Consider the following 21,348-nt stretch of genomic DNA (forward strand, 5'->3'; position numbering starts at 1 on the left):
TGATTCAAGAAGATAGAGCCCTCTTGAAACTTAACTGTTTGAAACCCAAGATAGTGACTAACACTTTACATAGATACAAAAAATTCCTCCTCAAGATAATTCAGCAACATACTGATGACTCATCTGCTCTGATTGATGTGAACAGCTAAAATGGTCAAACGTCCATTGTTGTCATTTCCAAAAATGTAAGAATCTGCAGCTGTTGCTGTCAGACCAAACTGATATAGCATACTGGAGAACTAATGATGCTTGTTCATTCAGTTCCACAGATAATTTTCTTCAAGTAGTATACTCTTTTTTGTACTCTCCTGAAAACCCTCTGGTTGTTGCATATATATTAAAAACATAGATTCCAAGACTTACCAAGCGAGAAAGCGCCAGTAGACAGGCACAATAAAAAAACACACAAACACACACACAAAATTTCGAGCTTTCACAACCAGCGGTTGCTTCGTCAGGAAAGAGGGAAGGAGAAGAAAAGATGAAAGGATGTGGGTTTTAAGGGAGAGGGTAAGGAGTCATTCCAATCCCGGGAGCAAAAAGACTTACCTTAGGGGGAAAAAAGGATAGGTATATACTCACACGCACACGCACACACACACACACACACACACACACACACACACACACACACACACACACATATCCATCCATACATACACAGACACAAGCAGACATATTTAAAGGCAAAGAGTAAGGGCAGAGATGTCAGTCGAGGCGGAAGTACAGAGGCAAAGATGATGTTGAATGACAGGTGAGGTATGCGTGGCAGCAACTTGAAATCAGCAGAGATTGAGGCCTGGTGGATAACGAGAAGAGAGGATATATTGAAGGGCAAGTTACAATCTCCGGAGTTTGGATAGGTTGGTGTTAGTGGGAAGTATCCAGATAACCCGGACGGTGTAACACTGTGCCAAGATGTGCTGGCCAAGCACCAAGGCATGTTTCGCCACAGGATGATCCTCATTACCAACAAACACTGTCTGCCTGGGCCCATTCATGTGAATGGACAGTTTGTTGCTGGTCATTCTCACATAGAAAGCGTCACAGTGTAGGCAGGTCAGTTGGTAAATCACGTGGGTGCTTTCACACGTGGCTTTGCCTTTGATCGTGTACACCTTCCGGGTTATAGGACTGAAGTAGGTGGTGGTGGGAGGGTGCATAGGACAGGTTTTACACGGGGGCGGTTACAAGGGTAGGAGCCAGAGGGTAGGGAAAATGGTTTGGGGATTTCATAGGGATGAACCAAGAGGTTACGAAGGTTAGGTGGACGGCGGAAAAAGACTCTTGGTGGAGTGGGGAGGATTTCACGAAGGATGGATCTCATTTCGGGGCAGGATTTGAGGAAGTCATATCCCTGCTGGAGAGCCACATTCAGAGTCTGATCCAGTCCGGAGAAGCATCCTGTCACAAGTGGGGCACTTTTGTGGTTCTTCTGTGAGAGGTTCTGGGTTTGAGGGGATGAGGAAGTGGCTCTGGTTATTTGCTTCTGTACCAGATCGGGAGGGTAGTTGCGGGATGTGTGTGTGTTTGTGTGTTATTTTATTGTGCCTGTCTACCGGCACTTTCCCGTTTGGTAAGTCTTGGAATCTTTGTTTTTAATATATTTTTCCCATGTGGAAGTTTCTTTCTATTTTTTATATATAGTGGGAAACATTCCACGGGGGAAATATGTATCTATCAACAAAGAAGATGTGACTTACCAAATGAAAGCGCTGGCAAGTTGATAGACACACAAACATACACACAAAATTGAAGCTTTTGCAACCAACAGTTGCTTCATCAGGAAAGAGGGAAGGAGAGGGAAAGACGAAAGGATGTGGGTTTTAAGGGAGAGGGTAAGGAGTCATTCCAATCCCGGGAGTGGAAAAACTTTGCATAGGGGCAAAAAAGGACAGGTATACACTCGCATACACACACATATCCATCCGCATATACACAAGCAGACATTTGTAAAGGCAAAGAGTCTGGGCAGAGATGTCAGTTGAGGCAGAAGTACAAAGGCAAAGATGTTGTTGAATGACAGGTGAGGTATGAGTGGCGGCAACTTGAGATTAGCGGAGGTTGAGGCCTGGCGCGTAACGAGAAGAGATATATATATATATATATATATATATATATATATATATATATATATATATATATATATATATATATATATATCACTGTAGAAACATGCAACTTTAACATCACCCTTCCTCATGTTCATGGATGTTGATAACACAATATATAAGATTATTCTTACAGAGTTCTGGGGACACTAGCACAAGTAACACCACTGACCAGAGAACACTCAGCTGAGTACAATATCTGGCTGAATCTCAAAGAAGTCTGTTCAGTTTGTAATCTGTGTCATGTGGATGTTGTATATGTCAGGTTATGAGCAATAAAGTAGTATTGTCATATCAATATGTCATTTCATTGTTGATACAATCGCTGCATCTAATAGGGAAAGTTGGCATATAGTCAAATTACCATTGGACTGAAGTTTTCAGTATAGCCCATGACACGCATCTGTCAAAGTCCTGTAGCAACACGTTGAGCTTTGAATCTATTCATAACTCCATCTGTTTTCCTCTTCAGTTTGAGTACCCACTTACTGTTAGTTTTCCTTAGTTTTCTGGGGCTAGTCATGATCAAGTTTCATTCCTGCTTGCATGAGTGAGTTCCAATTTTCCAGGTTGTCACAGCCCACTGCATAGTAGTAAAAGACAGGTTCTTAACACTGTGCCACATATTCTCAGTTTACACTAAGGTTGGGATATCTTTATTTGCTTTTTGATTTTTGCACTGTCCCATAGGTTTCTTCCTATTTGATTCAAAGATTCTGCACAATTTTCATTGCTATTCTGTTTGGTACAGCTGATTTTAGGATATGGTACATCATCAAGGAATTTAATTTCCTCTTATTCTGCCTGATTCAGGCTTTCTTCTTGAGTATGCTGTGCATCCTCGGTGGTGGTGGTGGTGGTGGGGGGTGGGGGAGGGGGGGGTGGTGGGGGGTAAGACAGTAGTTCTAAAACTGTGGGGCATGACCCCTGGGGGATATGGGAGAGGGGGCAGGGGCATGAATGGCATGCAACAAGGGGGTGAGGCATACGAGGTCTGTTAGAAAAATTCCGGAACTTCGTCCATAAAATTTTTGTGCATTTACCTTTTTCTTATTGTGAATGGTCTCCTTTGAAATACTCTCGTCCACAATTGATATGCAGGTCTCAATGCCACTGCCACATCTAGAAGCAATCTTGGTAAGCCTCTTGTTGGATCGTGCAAAGCACCAGTTGCAAATTTTATTTAACTCATCTATCATTGCAAATCTTTGTCGTTTCAATGAGATTTTCAACTTTGGAAATGAAAACAAAAGAACATCTGCAGGGCCAGTTCTGGATAGTATGGAGGATAAGGCAGTACAGTGATTTCACTTATTGTGCAATAATCATGTGTCGACAGGAATGCATGTGCGGGTGTGTTATTGTGATGCAAGAGCCATGAATTGTCTTAACACATTTCAGGCCGTTTCCTTGGCACATTTTCTTGCGGACATTCTGATGGCACCATCAATTAACAGTTTGTCCCTGTGGAACAAATTCATGATAATATAATCCTTCAAAGTCAAAGAAAACTATCAGCATGGATTTGATATTTGACCTGACCTGTCCTGGTCTTGGAGAACCTTTTCTGACCCCTTTGTGAAGACTGAACCCTGGTTTTAGCATCATAACCAAAGACCCACTTCTCATTACCAGTTGCGATTCTCTTAAGGAACATCTTGTTCTCATTTGTGGAATCCAAAAGCTCTTCACAGATTGTGAGGTGAAGGTCTTTCTGATCTTGACTCATGAGCTGTGGGATGAACTTGGCAGCAAAATAATGTATTCCATGTTGCTGTAGCAGTATTTCATGACATGATCAAACTGAAATGTTACATTCTTCTGCAGTCCCTTGAATGGTCAGTGTTCGATTGGCACTGAGCCTGGCTTAACCACTTATCACTGAGACTCCCTGCATCATTTGATGTATCTCTGTAAAGGTTCTCATGAGTTTCACACAAAATTTAATGCAGATGTATTACTCATCTAACTGTGCCATTTCAAAATTCGCAGACTGTGTGACACAATGTTCTATTCAATACAGCACTGAACAATATATAACAGACACAAAACAATGAAACTTCTGGCAGTTACACATCAAACACAGGTGTATGCAGGGATACCACTATTTATTGATAGGCTTCACAAAAACTACAATCAATGGTGAAGAACAACTGCAGTGTTTAATCGTTTAACCTTTTTAGGTGCTAACAGCATTAAGCCTAACAGTTTAAGATGACATCTTGAAACCAAACATCTAGAATTGACGCGAAAGCTAAAAGAATTTTTTGTCAGGAAAGTCAATGTTTTATTATTTACCTAGAAGAACCTTGCTGAAACAATGAATGTCACTTCTGAGGTCCTTTTGTGTCACTGTTAGAGGACATGGATACATCTTACATCCTATTGGAGATTAAAGCATGCGTTCTTTGTCACCTTACAACACTAAAAGTTCACTTTGAAAAGTGTTTCTGTGATGATTTTGAAAAATTTATTTGGACTGAAAATCCTTTCAAAACTCTCTAGTCATACCTACAAATAAAAAGTGCAAGAACAACTTATTGATCTCACTTGCGATACTTCACTGAAGAGTGAATTTAATAAAGTGTCTTTGTTGGAGTTTTAGAGACATATTAATAAGGAATTTTCAATACTGAGCCATAATGCAATGAAGATCCTGATTCCTTTTACAATAATATACTTTTACAATAATATAGACTGGCGTTTCAGCTTTGACACCTTTGAAGTGAAACTACCACTCAGAGATAAAATTAAGCACAAAACTTTGAGTGGCTGTTTCTGCTATTACACATGATCTTGAGAAACTTTCCTCTCAAAAGCCAGCTCATCCAACACACTGACATTCATAATTTAAAATATTAATGCTCTTGTCATCATTGTTTGCTGAATTGTAAATGCTGTTCATTTTATAATTCTTGAATAAATGAAAATGTGGTACATATAAATTTTTTTTCCATATTTTAATGATAATAATTTACATAGTTTTGGTTTCTGCTATGTAAAAATCTTATAAAATGAATTTAAAAGATACTGTTTCTATTAATACAGTAACACAGGCTGGGATGACCTAATACTATTTTTCCTCATGAAGCGGGCTCCAGAGTAAAAAGTTTGAGAACCACAGGCCTAAGGTATTAGTAATGATTCATCTTCTTCAGATTGACAATTGTTGTATAATTTGCTCATGAAAACTACACATGATGTATTTTAACTTGATCTTCATGATGGAACCAAACACAGTATTCTTTTAGTTCTGTATCACATCCAACTAGAAAATCTTTTTCAGCTTTGGAATTCTGTTCATAGTCTCTCCTTTGGGATGTGTATGTAAATCAGATGTCCAAATGTCCTGAGTATGGCCACATGTCAGTCAAGTCCAGTCCATAATTTGTGAGATGATTTTCCATCAGCACTGTTTGTGCCAGGTTTGTTCAAAATATAAGTTGCCATTTTTATGGCTTCAGAGCATAATTGTACAGAATAGTCATATAGTCAGCTGTCTTGCATGAAGCATTGCACTTGTAGTCTCCACCAAAATTCTATTCTCCTGTTCAGCTGCACCAATCTGTTTTTTTTTTATTTATTATTTATTATCCCAGAATGTTGCACACTATCTGCTTCATATCCTGCATCTACACTTGCTGAAAAACATTGATTTTATAAGTGATCCTGTAGTCAAAAATTATCTAAGGTTGGCTACTATTGGGAATTAAACACAAAAGTTGATAATTGTGGAGAGAATAGCTTGCTGCTCACCATAAAGGTGAGACATTGAGTTGCCGGCAAGCTCAATGAAAGGACTGTTATACATTGAGCTTTTGGCTAAAGTATTTGTCAGAAAAGAGAAACACACCTGCATTCATACAAGTAAGCACACCTCACACTACATGACCACTATCTACAGGTGCTAAGGCCAGACTGAAACTGAAGCATGTAGAAAAAAAGCAACAATCCATAGGGAGTGGAGAAGGGGAACGAATACAGAATATGGGTTATTGATGGGGGAAGAGCAAGCACTACTGACTGGCGGAGCGTGTAGGGCTACAGATGGCAGACAAGGCTAGCCGGTGCAGTGTCGGAAGGCTTTTGGGGATGGAGGCGAGGGAAAAAAAGGGAGCTGAAAGGAGATCAGAGAAGGGGAAAAGATTTGCGGGTGTTCTGGCAGAGAGCAATGCATAATGAGGGTCAGGATGTGAATTGACTGGAGGGTAGGGGATGGGGGTAGGGGTGAGGGTGTAGGGGGGGGGGGGCAGAAACTGTTGGATGGAGGGCACAGGGACAGTAGGTTACCATAAGTTAAGGACAGGATGACATAGTGTAAGGATGATTCCCATCTGTGTGCTTCAGAAAAGATGTTGGTGGAAGGGAGGATCCCCCCACCACCAGCTGTCCCTCCATCACCAGCTTTTCTGCACTGCGCAAATGGAAGGTATCCATACAACACATTCTCCACTCCCAAAATCATCCTGGCCTCAACCTATGGTAACCTACTGTCCCCACAACCTACATCCAACAGTTTCTGCCCCCTCTGTCTTATCACCTCCTCCCAACTCTGATACACCCACTGATCTTTTCCCCTTCTCTAATCTTCACCTTTCTGCTCCATTTTTTCCCTTTCTTCCCTTCCCCACAACACCCTGGCATGGCACAAGGTAACATTGTCTGCCACCTCTAGTCCCTACTTGCTCCCCCAGGCAGCACTGTTTCCACTTCTCCCACCTGTAACATGTAATGGTCTTTTCATTGTGCGTGTCTGCAACTCAATGTGTCATCTCTATGGTGAATAGCAATGTATGCTTTCCATTATCATTCCAACCTGGACTTTCAATTTTTGAAACATAAAAGTTGTATAATTAATAAAGAAATGTTACAGATGATTAAATCCTTTTAGATAAATAATGGTAGGGTATATGAAATGTTTTAATTTTAACAAATTGATGATTTTTTTCCATCTAATCAACATACAACAAAATGAAACAGTGGTTGTACAAAAATTGCAAATAAAGCATACAATAAATAAATATATGAGGGAGGCTGAGAAAGTAATGCACAATAATTTTTTCTCCTCTAGTATTGCAGCTGGGGTCCTGAAATTTCAGAATGATAGTCTGAAGTTTGCGCTACAGTAGGAATTTTGTTTTTGTGTGCAGCTCTAGTGAGAGAAGCTTGAAACAAATGTGGCACACATTTTACAATCAACTTGTGAAGAGCAGCAAGTGTAGTTTGATATTTTTGGGCATAAACCAAGTGACATTCACAGGGACATGTTTGGGTGTGTGGGGATAAATGTATAGACCATAGAAATGTCTCTGGTGATGTGTATTTATCCAAGAAGGTTGTGTGAATCTTAGTCATTTGCCAAGCTCCAGGCAGTTTGTAACAGCTCAAACCCCACAGAATGTCAGAGCCATTGTACCAGCGCTTTTGTACGACTGTCATGTGCAGTTGTGAACCTTATCACACCTGTTCAATGTTTCCTATGGAGTAATGTGTTATATTGTTCATGGCACATTGAAATTTCATGAAATTGGTATTTGCTGGATGCCTAAGAACCTGACAGATAGATACAAGGGCCAGTGATTATAATAAGCTTGGATTACTTAAACATTACGCCTCAGAAGGGCATGATTATCTGAAAGGAATCATCTCTGGTACAGAGTTGTAAACATACCACTACATGACCAAAACCAAGCACGGCTGTATGGAGTGGGAGCATGCTGGTTCATCAGGATGAAAAAAATTCAAAGCAACTCAATCTGCTAGGAGAGTGTTTGTGATAGTGATCTTGGATGTGCATGGTATGTTAATGGTGGACTTTGCTGAATACAGGACCACTGTGAATGCTGCAGCCTATATTAAAACTTTGGTTAAGTTGCATTGTGCCCTTCATGACAAATGTCACAACATTAATGCTGGGGGTGTCAAAGTTCTTCATGACAATGGTTGCTTCCATGTTGCTAATCCTGCTCATGAGAAAATCAGCAAATTTGTGTGGGAGGTGCTCTAGCATTCACTTTACAGTCCGAATCATGCACTGTCACACTTTATCTGTTTGGTTCCACGGAGAAATTTCTGGCCAGCCAATACTTTGCAACAGATGCGGAAGTGAAATCAGCAGTCCACAGATGGCTATACTCCAAGCAAATGGACTTATATGTACAGAGCATATTGAAACTGATACCATAATGGGAAAATGTGTTGCGAATGTTGGTGACTATGTAGAAAAGTAGGTACAAGATGTAAGTTCATTTGAGATTTTTTTTTCTTTTGTTACCTATTAAATTTCTTTCCAATAAAATTATCAGATAAAATTATAGCTTGAATGTGATAAAAGTGCTAACAGATCCCCACAGTTCAAGTAATCAACTCAAATGTGTGTATTACAAAGCTCTATACCACTTAAACAGTTTGCAAATCAGTTGCTATCTCATGTACGCTTTAAGTTCACTAGTGTGATAAATACCTCTAAACTCCAGCAAACATTGATAGAGACTTTCAAGTTAACCCACTGCAAAACTCAAAAGCAGTCAAAATAATTAGTCATGTGGTGCCGTATTCTAAATTCAACTTAGCAGGATATTTTTCTATGTCACCACAAATGTCAAAGTATTGCATGGCCACCTGTCACTCAGAATCCATTAGTTTACAAGCTCAAATCAACCAAAACAGACCTTAGCAGACAAATTATATTCATGGTAGCTTGGAACAGAATGACCACAAGTTGCTTTTCCCCTCCCATTTCTGCATTTTTAAGCTGACAAAAATACATAATTGGACCACAACTTAAAATATAAATCGTTCATGTACATGTTGAGAGGAATGCTTCTCTGTCCACCTAACCTTCTCAGACCACCACAATATTCAACACCTAATAGTTTCATCATCTACATTTTAAATACAAATTATGCAAACATATGCTTAACATTTACAACAAAAAAACCTCATAAATAAACAATTCCCATGAATATGTCCTGCCCATGAGAAGCATCCTTTTTAGCTCTGTTCAGTGGTAGTGTCTCAATGACATCAGTATCACCAATTTCATGTGACTTACGTCTTTATTAATTGTCAAATGAAAATTTAATTAATTAATCTATAAATTAGCCTAAAAACTATACAAGTAGCACGTTTAACAATAGAGTATGATTCAGGTACAACACAGTGCATTCATTCTGAGTGTACGCGTGGAGGGATTGTTGTTATGACACAGATGCTTAATTTCCAATAACTAAAACATGGTACCATTTAGGCTGTATAGTAGTTAGCAATGAATGACTTTCAGTGACAATAGCTGGTGTCCTCAGTTACAGCCTAATATCTTGCCTGTAAATGTCACTCTAAGCATTCCTGAGACATTTCTGGATTTCTGAAAAGTATTTGAGATGGTGCGGCATTGCACACTGTTATTGAAGGTACAGGCATAAGAACAAGTGGCCCAAAGACATCTAGTAATAGAATCCAGTATGATGTCCTGAATGGCGAGTGTTCCTCAGAGACAAAAGTCACTCCAGGGAAGTGTGATTGGACTGCTGTTATTTTCAGGTGTATGATCTGGCAGATATGGTGGGCAGCAATCTGTGATTGTTTGCTGATGATGCTATAGTGCATGGGAAGGTGTCAAAATTGAGTAACTGTAAGAGGATGCAAGATGAGTTACACAAAATTTCTAATTGGTGTGATGAATGGCAGCTCAATGTAAATGCTGAAAAATTTAAGTTAATGTGGATGAGTAGGTAAAAAACCTGTAATGTTAAGATATAGCATTAGCAGTATCCTGCTTTATACAGTCACATCATTTAAATCTCTGGGATTAATGTTGCACAGTGATATGAAGTGTAATGAGGATTGTGGTTGTTGTTGTTGTTGTTGTAGGGAAGGCAAATGGTCAACTTCAGGTTATTGGGAGAATTTTGGCAAAGTGTGGTTCACCTGTAAAGGAGACTGCATGGAGGATCCTAGTGTGACCTATTCTTGAGTACTGCTCAAATGTTTGGGATATGCACCAGGTTGGATTAAAAGAAGACACTGAAGATTCCATGGAAGGCTGCTAAATTTGTTACCAGTAAGGTTGAACAACATGCAAGTATTATGGAGATGCTTTGGGAACTCTAATGGAGATCCCTGGAGGGAAGGTTACATTCTTTTTGAGGAAAACTATTGAGAAATCTTTTCATGTTTTTGGGCCACACTCATGTAAAAATGTCTGAAAGATATTTCCATCATTTGATTGTACAAACTTCTTTATTTGAAGAAGTTTCTACGGTCAAATGGTGGAAATATCATTCAGAAACTACTGAGGAAATTTAGAGAGCTGGAATTTGAAGCTGACTGCAGAACAGTTCTACTGCCACCAACATACATTTCACATAAGAACCATGAATATAAGATACAAGAAATTAGGGCTTGTACAGAGGCATATAGACTACCATCTTTCCTTTGCTCTATTTGGGAATGGAACAGGAAAGGAATTGACTAGTAGTATAGAGTACTCTCTGCCATGCTCCATATTGTGGCTTGTGGGTTATGTATGTACAGGTGGATGTAGATGTACACTACTGGCCATTAAAATTGCTGAATCATGAAGATGACGTGCTACAGACACAAAATTTAACTGACAGGAAGAAGATGCTGTGATATACAAATGAATAGCTTTTCAGAGAATTCACACAAGGTTGGCTCCAGTGGCAACACCTACAATGTGCTGAAATGAGGGAAGTTACCAAACAATTTCTCATACACAAACAGCAGTTGACTGGCGTTGCCTGGTGAAACATTGTCGTGATGCCTCGTGTAAGGAGGAGAAATGCGTACCATCACGTTTCCAACTTGATAAAGGTTGGATTGTAGCCTATTGTGATTGCAGTTTACCGTATTGCAACATTGCTGCTTGCGTTGGTCGAGATCCAATGACTGTTAGCAGAATATGGAATTGGTGGGTTCTGGAGGGTAATACGGAACGCTGTGCTGGATCCCAATGGCCTCATATCACTAGCATTCCAGATCACAGGCATCTTATTCACATGGCTGTAACAGATCGTGCAGCCACGTCTCGATCCCTGAGTCAACAGATGGGGAAGTTTGCAAGACAACAACCATCTACAGGAACAGTTCGATGATGTTTGCAGCAGCATGGACTGTCAGCTCAGAGACCATCTCTGCGGTTAGCCTTGATGCTACATCACAGACAGGAGCACGTGTGATGGTATACTCAATAAAGAACCTGGTTGCACGAATGACAAAACATCATTTTTTCAGATGAATCTAGGTTCTGTTTACAGCATCATGATGGTTGCATCCATGTTTGACGACATCATGGTGAACACACATTGGAAGCGTGTATTTGTCATCGCCATACTGATGTATCACCCGGCATGATGGTATGGGGTGCCATTAGTTACACGTCTCTATCACCTCTAGTTCGCATTGACGGCACTTTGAATAGTGGACGTTACATTTCAGATGTGTTATGACCCACGACTCTACCCTTCATTCGATTCCTGCGAAACCCTACATTTCAGCAGGATAATGCAAGCCTGCATGTTGCAGGTCCTGTACAGGCCTTTCTGGATACAGAAAATGTTAGACTGCTGCCCTGGTCAGCACATTCTCCATATCTCTCACCAACTGAAAACGTCTGGTCAATCGTGGCCGAGCAACTGGCTAATCACAATATGTCAGTCACTACTCTTGATGAACTGTGGTATCGTGTTGAAGCTGCATGGGCAGCTGTACCTGTACATGCCATCCAAGCTCTTTTTGACTCAATGCCCAAGCGTATCAAGGCCATTATTACGGCCAGACGTGATTGTTCTGGGTACTGATTTCTCAGGACCTACGCACCCAAATTGCGTGAAAATGTAAGCACATGTCAGTTCTAGTATGATATATTTGTCCAATGAATATGTGTTTATCATCTGCATTTCTTCTTGGTGTAGCAGTTTTAATGGCCAGAAGTGTAGTTATGTTTCGTAGAATAGAAATCTCAGGTAGTCATTGCTTGATAAACTGTAAAATGAGACAGTCATCACCTCTCCACCTCCTATATTCTCAGAATTCCACCGATGCTTGTACCTGATGGCTTACTAGTGTGGCTGCTCAGCCAGCCTCTAGCAGCAGCTAGTGTTTACAGACTATGCCCAGTGACAGCTCATAGAGGGGACATTACCTTAACATGTCTGCAATAATGTTCACATAGCACACAGCTACCAAGGTTCCTTTTCTTACTCTCTCTGGCTCTAAGAAATCTCAGGTCACTGTACCCCACAGATTAATACTGCCACCTCCAACCTAAAACAGTGGCAGTTTGATTGTTTTAAGCGCTATTCACCTGTATCTGTGCATAACTATCAACAGAAAGATGATTCGTTTGACCAGATACAACATTATCATTGATGCATAATCCAATCTTGATGATTGCATGCACATATTCAGTTGTTGTTAGTTCAACATGGAACATATGTGGGTCATCTGCTGTGGAGCTCCATGTTCAGCAGTGTGCACTGACTGGTATGCTCAAAAACAGTTGTGACTGCATGAACAATGTACTCTGTCATCAGACTTGCCACAAATTGCCACCTATCATGCTTTCAGAGCTCAGCTTCACATTCTGTGGTGATGTGAGAATGTCCAACACCATATTTCCTGTTTGTGGTTTTACCATTCTTCATCCTCTTTCCATAGATGCTAAAGACACATGGACAACTTATTAGTTCACCAATATGAAGATGCTTCTTTTCAAGTGACAGGTGATTACAGTATGCTCTTTGTCAATCTCACTTATGTCAGTGGATTTCCCCATTTGTGACCACATTGTCTGTAGACTGGTTCTCCATTTGTCTCTGCTTACATACTTTTCTCAATGAGTTGCAAGCTTGCCACACCAACAGTTGGCTAAGTCTCACAGCAGATAGTGATCATAATGTTTTGATTCATCAATGTATATTCCATTATACTATGATTTTTTTGTGTTAAATGATCATCAGGGAGTAAGAATGTCTTGTCACTCATAAAGGCTTACAGATTCTGAGGCAGACACTTTACAAGTTGTACAACTTTGTATCAAGCACATTTTTCAACTTCCAGTCTGTGTGGTATATTTCTCAACTGCTTTTTATTTCTTGTGTCATATGAGTCAGCATTTGCATTTTTTCTAGTAATGTGTTGGCTCTGTATAATACATAGATGGAAATGTCAATATTTTTAGATTTTGTGAGACAATTCTGCAATAGTCAGTTTGCTTCTTATTCAGGATACTCATAATAGACTTTCTCAAAATACATAAATTCTATTTGGATAATTACTGCTGAAGTACACAGAAGTTGTTTATTGGCATGGTGTGAAAACAATAAATGTTACAGTGCTTAATTTACAGCACACATTTCTGTATGTTTTCTCAAGTGGAGCTTAATACTTAATATAACTCCCAAAAATTTTATGGAGGTAACTTCTTCAGTCTTTTCATCCATCAATATATCTATGTGAGTTTCCCTTTCTGTATCAGTAAAGATCATGGACATTTTTTGTTTGTTTATGATTTACAGGCAAGACACTTTCTGTGACCCATTATACTGTAATATCTATTGAAATAAATGCACTTTTTTCAGGTGTTTTCAGATTGTTTGTATGTCATCAACATACAATATTTTTGCCCCTTCTCTCTCACTCCTTTGTTGGTTTGAAGTAGTCTCACCAAAAGTGGCTGAAGCACTGAGATCTAAGGCACACTATACATAGCAACCTTGATTTCAGGTCTGCATCTGACCCTGCATAAAAGGATCAGGAAACATGATATCCAGGTCAGGAGTTAATGTGTTTTCTATCATGGAAACATTCCAACCAAGCAGATATAGTTCTGAAACTTACCAGTGTGCAGACTGCTTTGCAAATAATCAGTGCACTGTTGCTCAACACTACACAGCATGGTTTTGCATTAAAATTATAAAAGTAGCAATTGAGAGGCTCCCTATTGCCAAATTTACCATTTACAATAAATTTTGTATTAAAAACATATATCCCTACATACAAAAATGTCAAAGGAGAATATTTGTTGGCATATCATCATCATCAAATGGTAGTGTAAAGACCATCAATTGCAATCAATGGCCTGAAGCAGTATTCAATGATGTCATTGGTGGTTTCTTCACCACCAGAGACACACAAAGAATATTGGCCTTATCTACCCCAATCCAGGTTCACTTTTGTTAGTTTGTGCTCTATTTGGAAGCATTTACACTGAATTCACAGCTTCCTCAGGACCACAAAACACAACAGATTTACCATTTCCTTAGGAACAATTCCATCATTTTGTCTTCAGTTCCTGCACAACTCCTCCTTCAAATCAAAGTTATTGTTGATGGGAGCTATCCTTACAGCACATTCTTCATTCCTGTAATCATCCTGGCCTCAATCTACAGTAACATAGTGTCCCCACACCCTCCTCCCAACAGTTTTTACCCTCTCTGTCCTATCACTCCTCCCCATTCTCGTCTCTCACCCTCATTGTTTACCACCCTCTGCCAATATGTCCGCCAGTATTTCCCTGCTTCTTTCATTTTTTGCTCCTTTTTTACCAATGTCCCTGCCCCACAACTTTATGATGATCCACCTATTCTAGTTCCTCCACTCTCTGCCAGACAGTGTCTGTCTCTTCCTCACGTGTACACTACTGTCCCTTCCCCGTGTCTGCCCCTCCAGATTGCTGCTTGTGTCCCATATGATAGCTGCATTCTGGGTCAAGCTGCCAGAGTTGGTGGTCATATGTGCATGAGGTGCACTTGCTTGTATGTATGAGTGAAGTGTGTTTCTCTTTGCTGATGAAGGCCGTGGATGAAGGCTTTATGTAATTGTCTTTTTATTGTGTCTATCTGAAACTTAATGTGTCACCTTTAAGGTATATATCTTTTCCTTCATTGTTGATATTAGTAGCTGGATTTCAATTGTTTGGTTATTGTTGATTATTTCTTCTGATGCAAGGTAATATGATGTTGATGATATGTGGGTTAGGATGCTAAACAGCAAGGTCATCAGCACACTTGCTTGAAATAAATGGAAATGAGAATGATGAAACGGTAGTAAAAAACAATAAATTTGACAGTCAAGTCATATGCACACATAAATGAACTCAAGATAGTTACAGTTGCTGTAGGACAGAGCGGAGAAGAAGGTCTGCAGTGACTTTTGCTCTCTTAATATGTTTATACAAAAGAATAAATATAAGCTTCCTCCTGCAAATTAGTGGAGGAACAGGATTTGGAAGGAAAGAAACCATCTAACGGGTAGAGACTGCACTTCAGATTATGCTGAAAACTGACAAAAGCAGTTTTTCACTGAAAGTGCAAATGTTTAGTTGTCAAAAAGCATTTTGAAAAGTAAGAAAAATTGTTGAGCATGAGGAATGCACATAGTGCACATCACTGTCTCACATTTAAGGCTATGTTGCTAATATGTAGCTGATTATGTTCTACTACCAATGAGTGGGTGATTGATAGTAAAGCAAGTTAAAATTTTAAAATCAGGCACAACACAATTTTTTAATTTCTCATGAGCTTTTGTAGCATATGAGAAATGAACCTGTTTTTTACTTATTATGAGATTCTGAGTATGACTCAAAGTTAAGATAGAAGACCTCTGAGTAGCTCATTTTCTGATACCCTTAAAGAAGAATGACAAAATAATTAAGTTAAAGAGTAAGCAGATAATCATTTTCTTATAACTGTTCATAATGAGTTCACACAGTGACAGTCTACAGTTAAGGAGTGGAGAGCTGGGTTCATTTGACTTACATGGTTGACTTGGACTTTGTTTAATAAAATTTGGCAAAAGGAGTAAAATCTACAAGGAACTTCTGGCATATCTTTTGCCTAGCAGCACGGTGAACGTCATCTGCCAACATGTGCAGCTCCAACAGTAAAATTTGGAGGCAGTGGTGTTATGGTGTGGTCATGTTTCCCATAGAGGGGGCTTGCACCCCTTGTTGTTTTGCATAATACTATCACAGCACAGGCCTACATTGATGTTTAAAGCACCTTCTTGCTTCTCACTGTTGTAAAGCAATTCGGGGACTGTGACTGCATTTTTAAACACAATCGAGCATATGTTCATAATGCACGGCCTGTGGCACAGTGGCTACACAACAATAATATCCCTGTAATGGACTGGGCTGCACAGAGTTCTGACATGAATCCATAAGACATCTTTGGACATGTTTTGGAATGCTGACTTCATACCAGACCTCACTAACCAACGTTGACACCTCTCCTCAGCACAGCACTCCATGAAGAATAGGCTGCCATTCTCCAGGAAACTGTCCAGCACCTGACTGAATGTACACCTGCGAGAACAGACCTGTAGGGACTATCTCTCTCACACCTCTCACGAGACCCACATTCTCACCTTATATGTCCACACACTACATTCATAGTGTCCCACCCCAACACACTCATTATTCATGGAAGACATTCTTACCAAGTCAAATAAGAGTTCAGGGAATATGTGTGCATCCGCACAGAAGAAGAAGGTCATGGCTGGTATTGCCAGAACTATATACTTATATGGATATGATGCCTGTTCTTTCAGACATGTCTGACATGGAAGACATGACCAAAAGAACAGACACAATATCCATATAAGTATATATGTAATGATGTGTACTAACAGCTACTCTCTCTTTTTCTTCCTGTGTAATGTGTAAGTCTGCTTGTGCATGTATATGGTTGTTGTCAAACTGGACTTGGTTTCATTTATAATGTTGCTTGTGTCTGCTTATTATTTGAATCAATCCATAATGAAATTTGGAAAGTGGGACAGACAGAGCACTGTCAGAACAGGAGCTTTGAGAATGGGTCGTGAGTTCATCTGGGAAACTCAGTTAGTAAGAGGATTGCCCTTAAAAAGCAAGGGTCCATATTTGAGTTCCAATCCAGCACACAATTCAGTCTAGTAGTGTGAAGACTCCTTGCCTATTAATTATTTGTACTCAGTTAGTATGCTCACTAAATCTAAGAATTAATATGTTTCTTGTGAAACTTTGTGACTGTTGCCCCGGCTACGTATGGAATCAATCCTGGGTCATTACTCAATATTTATTGTGTGTTTTGTCATATATTATTTCTTTACATTTGCTACTGTAGGTTTATGGTTGGTCATTTCATTTATAAGAAAGGAGACTGATGTGAAATGCCAGCATTGTAAGGTCATAAAATATATATTATGAGAATTAGCATAGAGGCTTGATTAAAAATCAGGCTACGAGAAGGTAATACACTTATGTTTGGAAATTTAGCTCAACTTCATGTGATGAAAGTGTGAATATATCAGGGTCAAAAGAGGGAACAACAACACTTGCATTCTAGGAAGTTTGCTCTGTAAGTAACTCAAGGCCAAGCTGATATAAGTAGGAGCCATCTTTGTACTCGTGGATTTATTCTGATTCATTTGTATGTCTTAAGCTGAGCATTTTTTGCATCTAATTAAATTCTTTCTAAACATTTTAATCCTTCCTTGCATGTTTTATCTTTTATCAGTCCACTAAAACAGTATTTTCTCAACATGTACTACACTGATAGTTCTTTGTTCTTTTCTGTGTCATCAGTATATTCTGTGAGTTTATTTAGTGCCATGAGTAATAATTTCAGACTGGTAAGTGACAGATTACTATTTTTATAAAATTGTAAAACAGAATTTCTGGCCCTTACTTACTTCGGGATGATATTTAATAATGCCAGCAGTTCTGTACCATAATTTTATAGTTCTCTCAGGTGAAATTCCTTTTGATACAGATGACTATTTTTGATAGTGTATAAGCTTTTGTAACTGAGTGCTATTGTCTTAACAGGAAGGGGATGACTTTTATCCCTTAGAGAATGGTACCACAGTGACTACTGACATTGCTTTTGTAGTTGAGTAACTGAGTTCTATTGTCTTAACAGGAAGGGGATGACTTTTATTTCTTAGAGAATGGTACTGCAGTGAATACTGACATCGATTATATGGACACATGGAAACAAATGGAAGAGTGTGTAAACTTAGGTCTGGCAAAAAGCATTGGTGTCTCCAATTTCAATAGTAAGCAGCTCAGCAGATTAATTGAAGCAGCTACCATTAAGCCAGTTATAAATCAGGTAACAAAATGCAGATATTTTAACAATATTTTGTTTAGTGTAGAAAGCAAGGTACAGTTCCATATTTTCTTAAATTGCTTTTAATAATAGAGTAATTCTTCCAGATATAAACTCTTCATAGCTGTAAGATGGTTCATGACATCTTAAAAAAGCTTTCTCAGGCATAACTGAAACAGGTGAATCTTTTACCTGAAACAGATATGCAGTAATACTGCTGGGTCATTGTGAAAAATGAATATTTACATACTTGAAAAACACTTTCCCATTATGTACAACACAATGCAGACCTTTACAGAATACACATGTGCATACTGACAGATGTTGCAAGTGTCAGCTATTAAATATCACTAAAGATGTAAAATACATCAACATTCCTCTGCCAGTCAAGGTGGCCATGCGGTTCTAGGTGCTCAGTCCGGAACCGCGCGACTGCTACAGTCACAGGATCGAATCCTGCCTCGGGCATGGATGTGTTTGATGCCCTTAGGTTAGTTAGGTTTAAGTAGTTCTAAGTTCTAGGGGACTGATGACCTCAGAAGCTGAGTCCCATAGTGCTCAGAGCCATTTGAACCAGTTTTGAACATTCCTCCTTTGTGTAATAACACGCAAATCCCCTTATTATTACACAAATACTGAAATCTAATAGAAAACAGCAGTTTTTTTAGTATATCAGCATGATGTTTTCCACAGTCCATTTTTGAAACTGTTATTTCACTAGCACTAACTGATTCATGAACAAACAAATGTCTTATTTTATAGTAATCTCGGGTGAAATTCCTTTTGATACAGATGACTATTTTTGATTGTGTATTAGCTCTTGTAACTGAGTGCTATTGTCTTAACAGGTGAAACTCAGGATTGTGGGCAAGCCAGGCAGTAGCTTTGTTGTGAATGTGTAAATTTGGTATTGCTTTCAACTGTCCCAGTTCCATTAAAAGCTTCTTGATCCAGACAATTTCTCAAGCAGCTTCACAAGCAGTCATAGCTTTAGCTTCAGTTGTGAAAATGCCAACAGAAGCTTGCCTTTGACTAATTGAACAGACTGGTGCCTCAGAATACAAACAAAGAATACCTAATATCGAATGTCATGGGCAAAGATCAGCACCATAATCAGCATCAATATAACATTCTAAAAGCCCATTTTTAGAACTGTTTTTGTAAACAAGCATGTAACTTGTGTGCCTTTCAGGTATTCTAGGATAATTGTGATTCTGACTACATTACAATCTGTTTGATTTTCAAGATTTATTGATACAACACTGACAGCGTATGCAAAATCATGTGTCATGAAAAGACAAGGACCAGCTTTGCATCTCTTGAAGCCCAATCTAGTGACATGATTACTGAATTTCTCATCCAGCAACAAGGAGCATATTTTAGTCATTATGGATTTTTCTTCAAGCAGTATGCTCTTCCAGATACATCATCACATTATTCAGGTTGCTTTATGTATGTGGTTTCTTTCACACTGCCATAAAGAAAAGCAGTTGAAACACCAATATGTACAGGTTTCATGCCCTCACTAGCAACAACAGTGGGTAATGACTGAATAGTAGACATTCAAGCTATACGACTAAAGATTTTGGTCATAGTCAATTCATCTTCACTGGAAATAATCCTTAATCACCAATCTTGCCTTTGTACCATAAGCTTTTGGTTTCAATTTGTAAACCCATCTCTTGGGGATTGGTGCTGTTCGCAGGTGGCATTTCAGCCAAGCCCCATGTTTTATTTTATTGAAGAGCTTTTATTTTGTAATCCATGGCTTCATTCCAGAAATAATTCTGAACATACTACATGGTTTTACTGTACGTTTGTGGTTCCTGGAAAAAATTTTGGAACATTCATCACATAATCTCTAAACTTTTGTGGAGCTCTGAGGGTTAATTGATCATGCAAACTTGGTATGTTTTCTTTTCTTATGTCTTCTTGGTCTTCCTTCTGAGGGTGTTCATCTAAATTCAATAAACTACCATCCTCGCTACTCTTGTTGTCAATAACAGACTGGTACTCAGTCTCAGAGGCTGGATCCTACTGATTAAATAAATTTGCTAGAAAAATTTAACCTTTATTGCTCTTCAGCAGCCTCTCCTCAAGGATGATATTTTATGATTTAATGCATTTGCACTCCTGTCCACAATGAATTCTGTAGCCTTGATTGTAGTCATATCCGATAAGAATTCATTTCACTGCTTACTCATCCATCTTCCTTCTCTTTTGTTTTGGAAAATGAATGTAACAGGTGCAGCCTATTACATGTAGGTATTTCATTCGTGGCATTTTGCCATACCACAATTCGTGTGGAGATGTCCCTGGAATATTGGAAGGCTCTGTTTGGTTCAGGATATAAATTGCAGTGTTCACTATGTAAACCCAAAGCTTTTGCTTTAATACTTCTTTCACTATATCAGTTATGTCTGAGAGTGTATAGCATTGTGAGTGCTGAATAATACTTTCTTTCTGAAGAATTTCCTCTGCTTGCCAGTTATCAAATTCTTTTTCAAAGTCATGCAAAAATTCCTTGTTGGTATGTTCAGCAGCTTTTACTTCAGCTATGAACTGACTTGACTTTTCTATAACTCCAGATTTTTCTTCAATCCCCAACCCTAAATTTTATACAATCATCTTTGGAAAGTACAAAATACTGATACCTCAACACTGAACTGTGAAACAGTCATACAGATCTGTGTGAATAAGCTTACCTGATTACACAGTCTTCTTTTTGGTCCTGAATGGGAAATGATGAGCCTCACCATTGCTACAGCCTTCACACAGTTTGCTGTCCATTTTGCCTTGATATTTAGCTCACTGTAAAGTATGGACTTAACATGGTGTTTGTTCTGATGTCCAGATTTTTAATGATAAATCTGAAAATTACTATCTCTGTGAGTGACATTGACTTCACTGATGGAACTAAGTTTCTCTTTTCTCATAGCCAGGTTGAAAAGTCCTCTAAAGTGATCATGGACACCCATCAGCCTAATAACTTGGTCAGGCTTGAAATTACAAATTCTACAGTTAGCATGAATTTACTTTCTGGATGTTTGTCTTAGGTGCAAGAATGTAAAACAGATTCTTGTGAATCTGAGGTACACATCATACATTTGACTACTGCTGCT

General features: G+C 39.0%; 1 protein-coding gene across 3 annotated transcripts in view; it reads left to right on the forward strand.

The window, feature by feature from the left end:
• Positions 1-21,348, forward strand: part of LOC126283956 (aldo-keto reductase family 1 member B1-like) — a 71,396-nt gene that overhangs the window by 25,027 nt on the left and 25,021 nt on the right. For all 3 annotated transcript variants that reach the window (XM_049982395.1, XM_049982394.1, XM_049982396.1), the window contains exon 4: positions 18,038-18,229. In XM_049982395.1, coding sequence (XP_049838352.1) covers positions 18,038-18,229 — 192 coding nt within the window. The remainder of the gene's footprint in view (positions 1-18,037; positions 18,230-21,348) is intronic.

The sequence above is a fragment of the Schistocerca gregaria genome, chromosome 8, assembly GCF_023897955.1.
Source record: "Schistocerca gregaria isolate iqSchGreg1 chromosome 8, iqSchGreg1.2, whole genome shotgun sequence".
In the NCBI taxonomy this organism is placed as follows: Eukaryota; Metazoa; Arthropoda; class Insecta; order Orthoptera; family Acrididae; genus Schistocerca; species Schistocerca gregaria.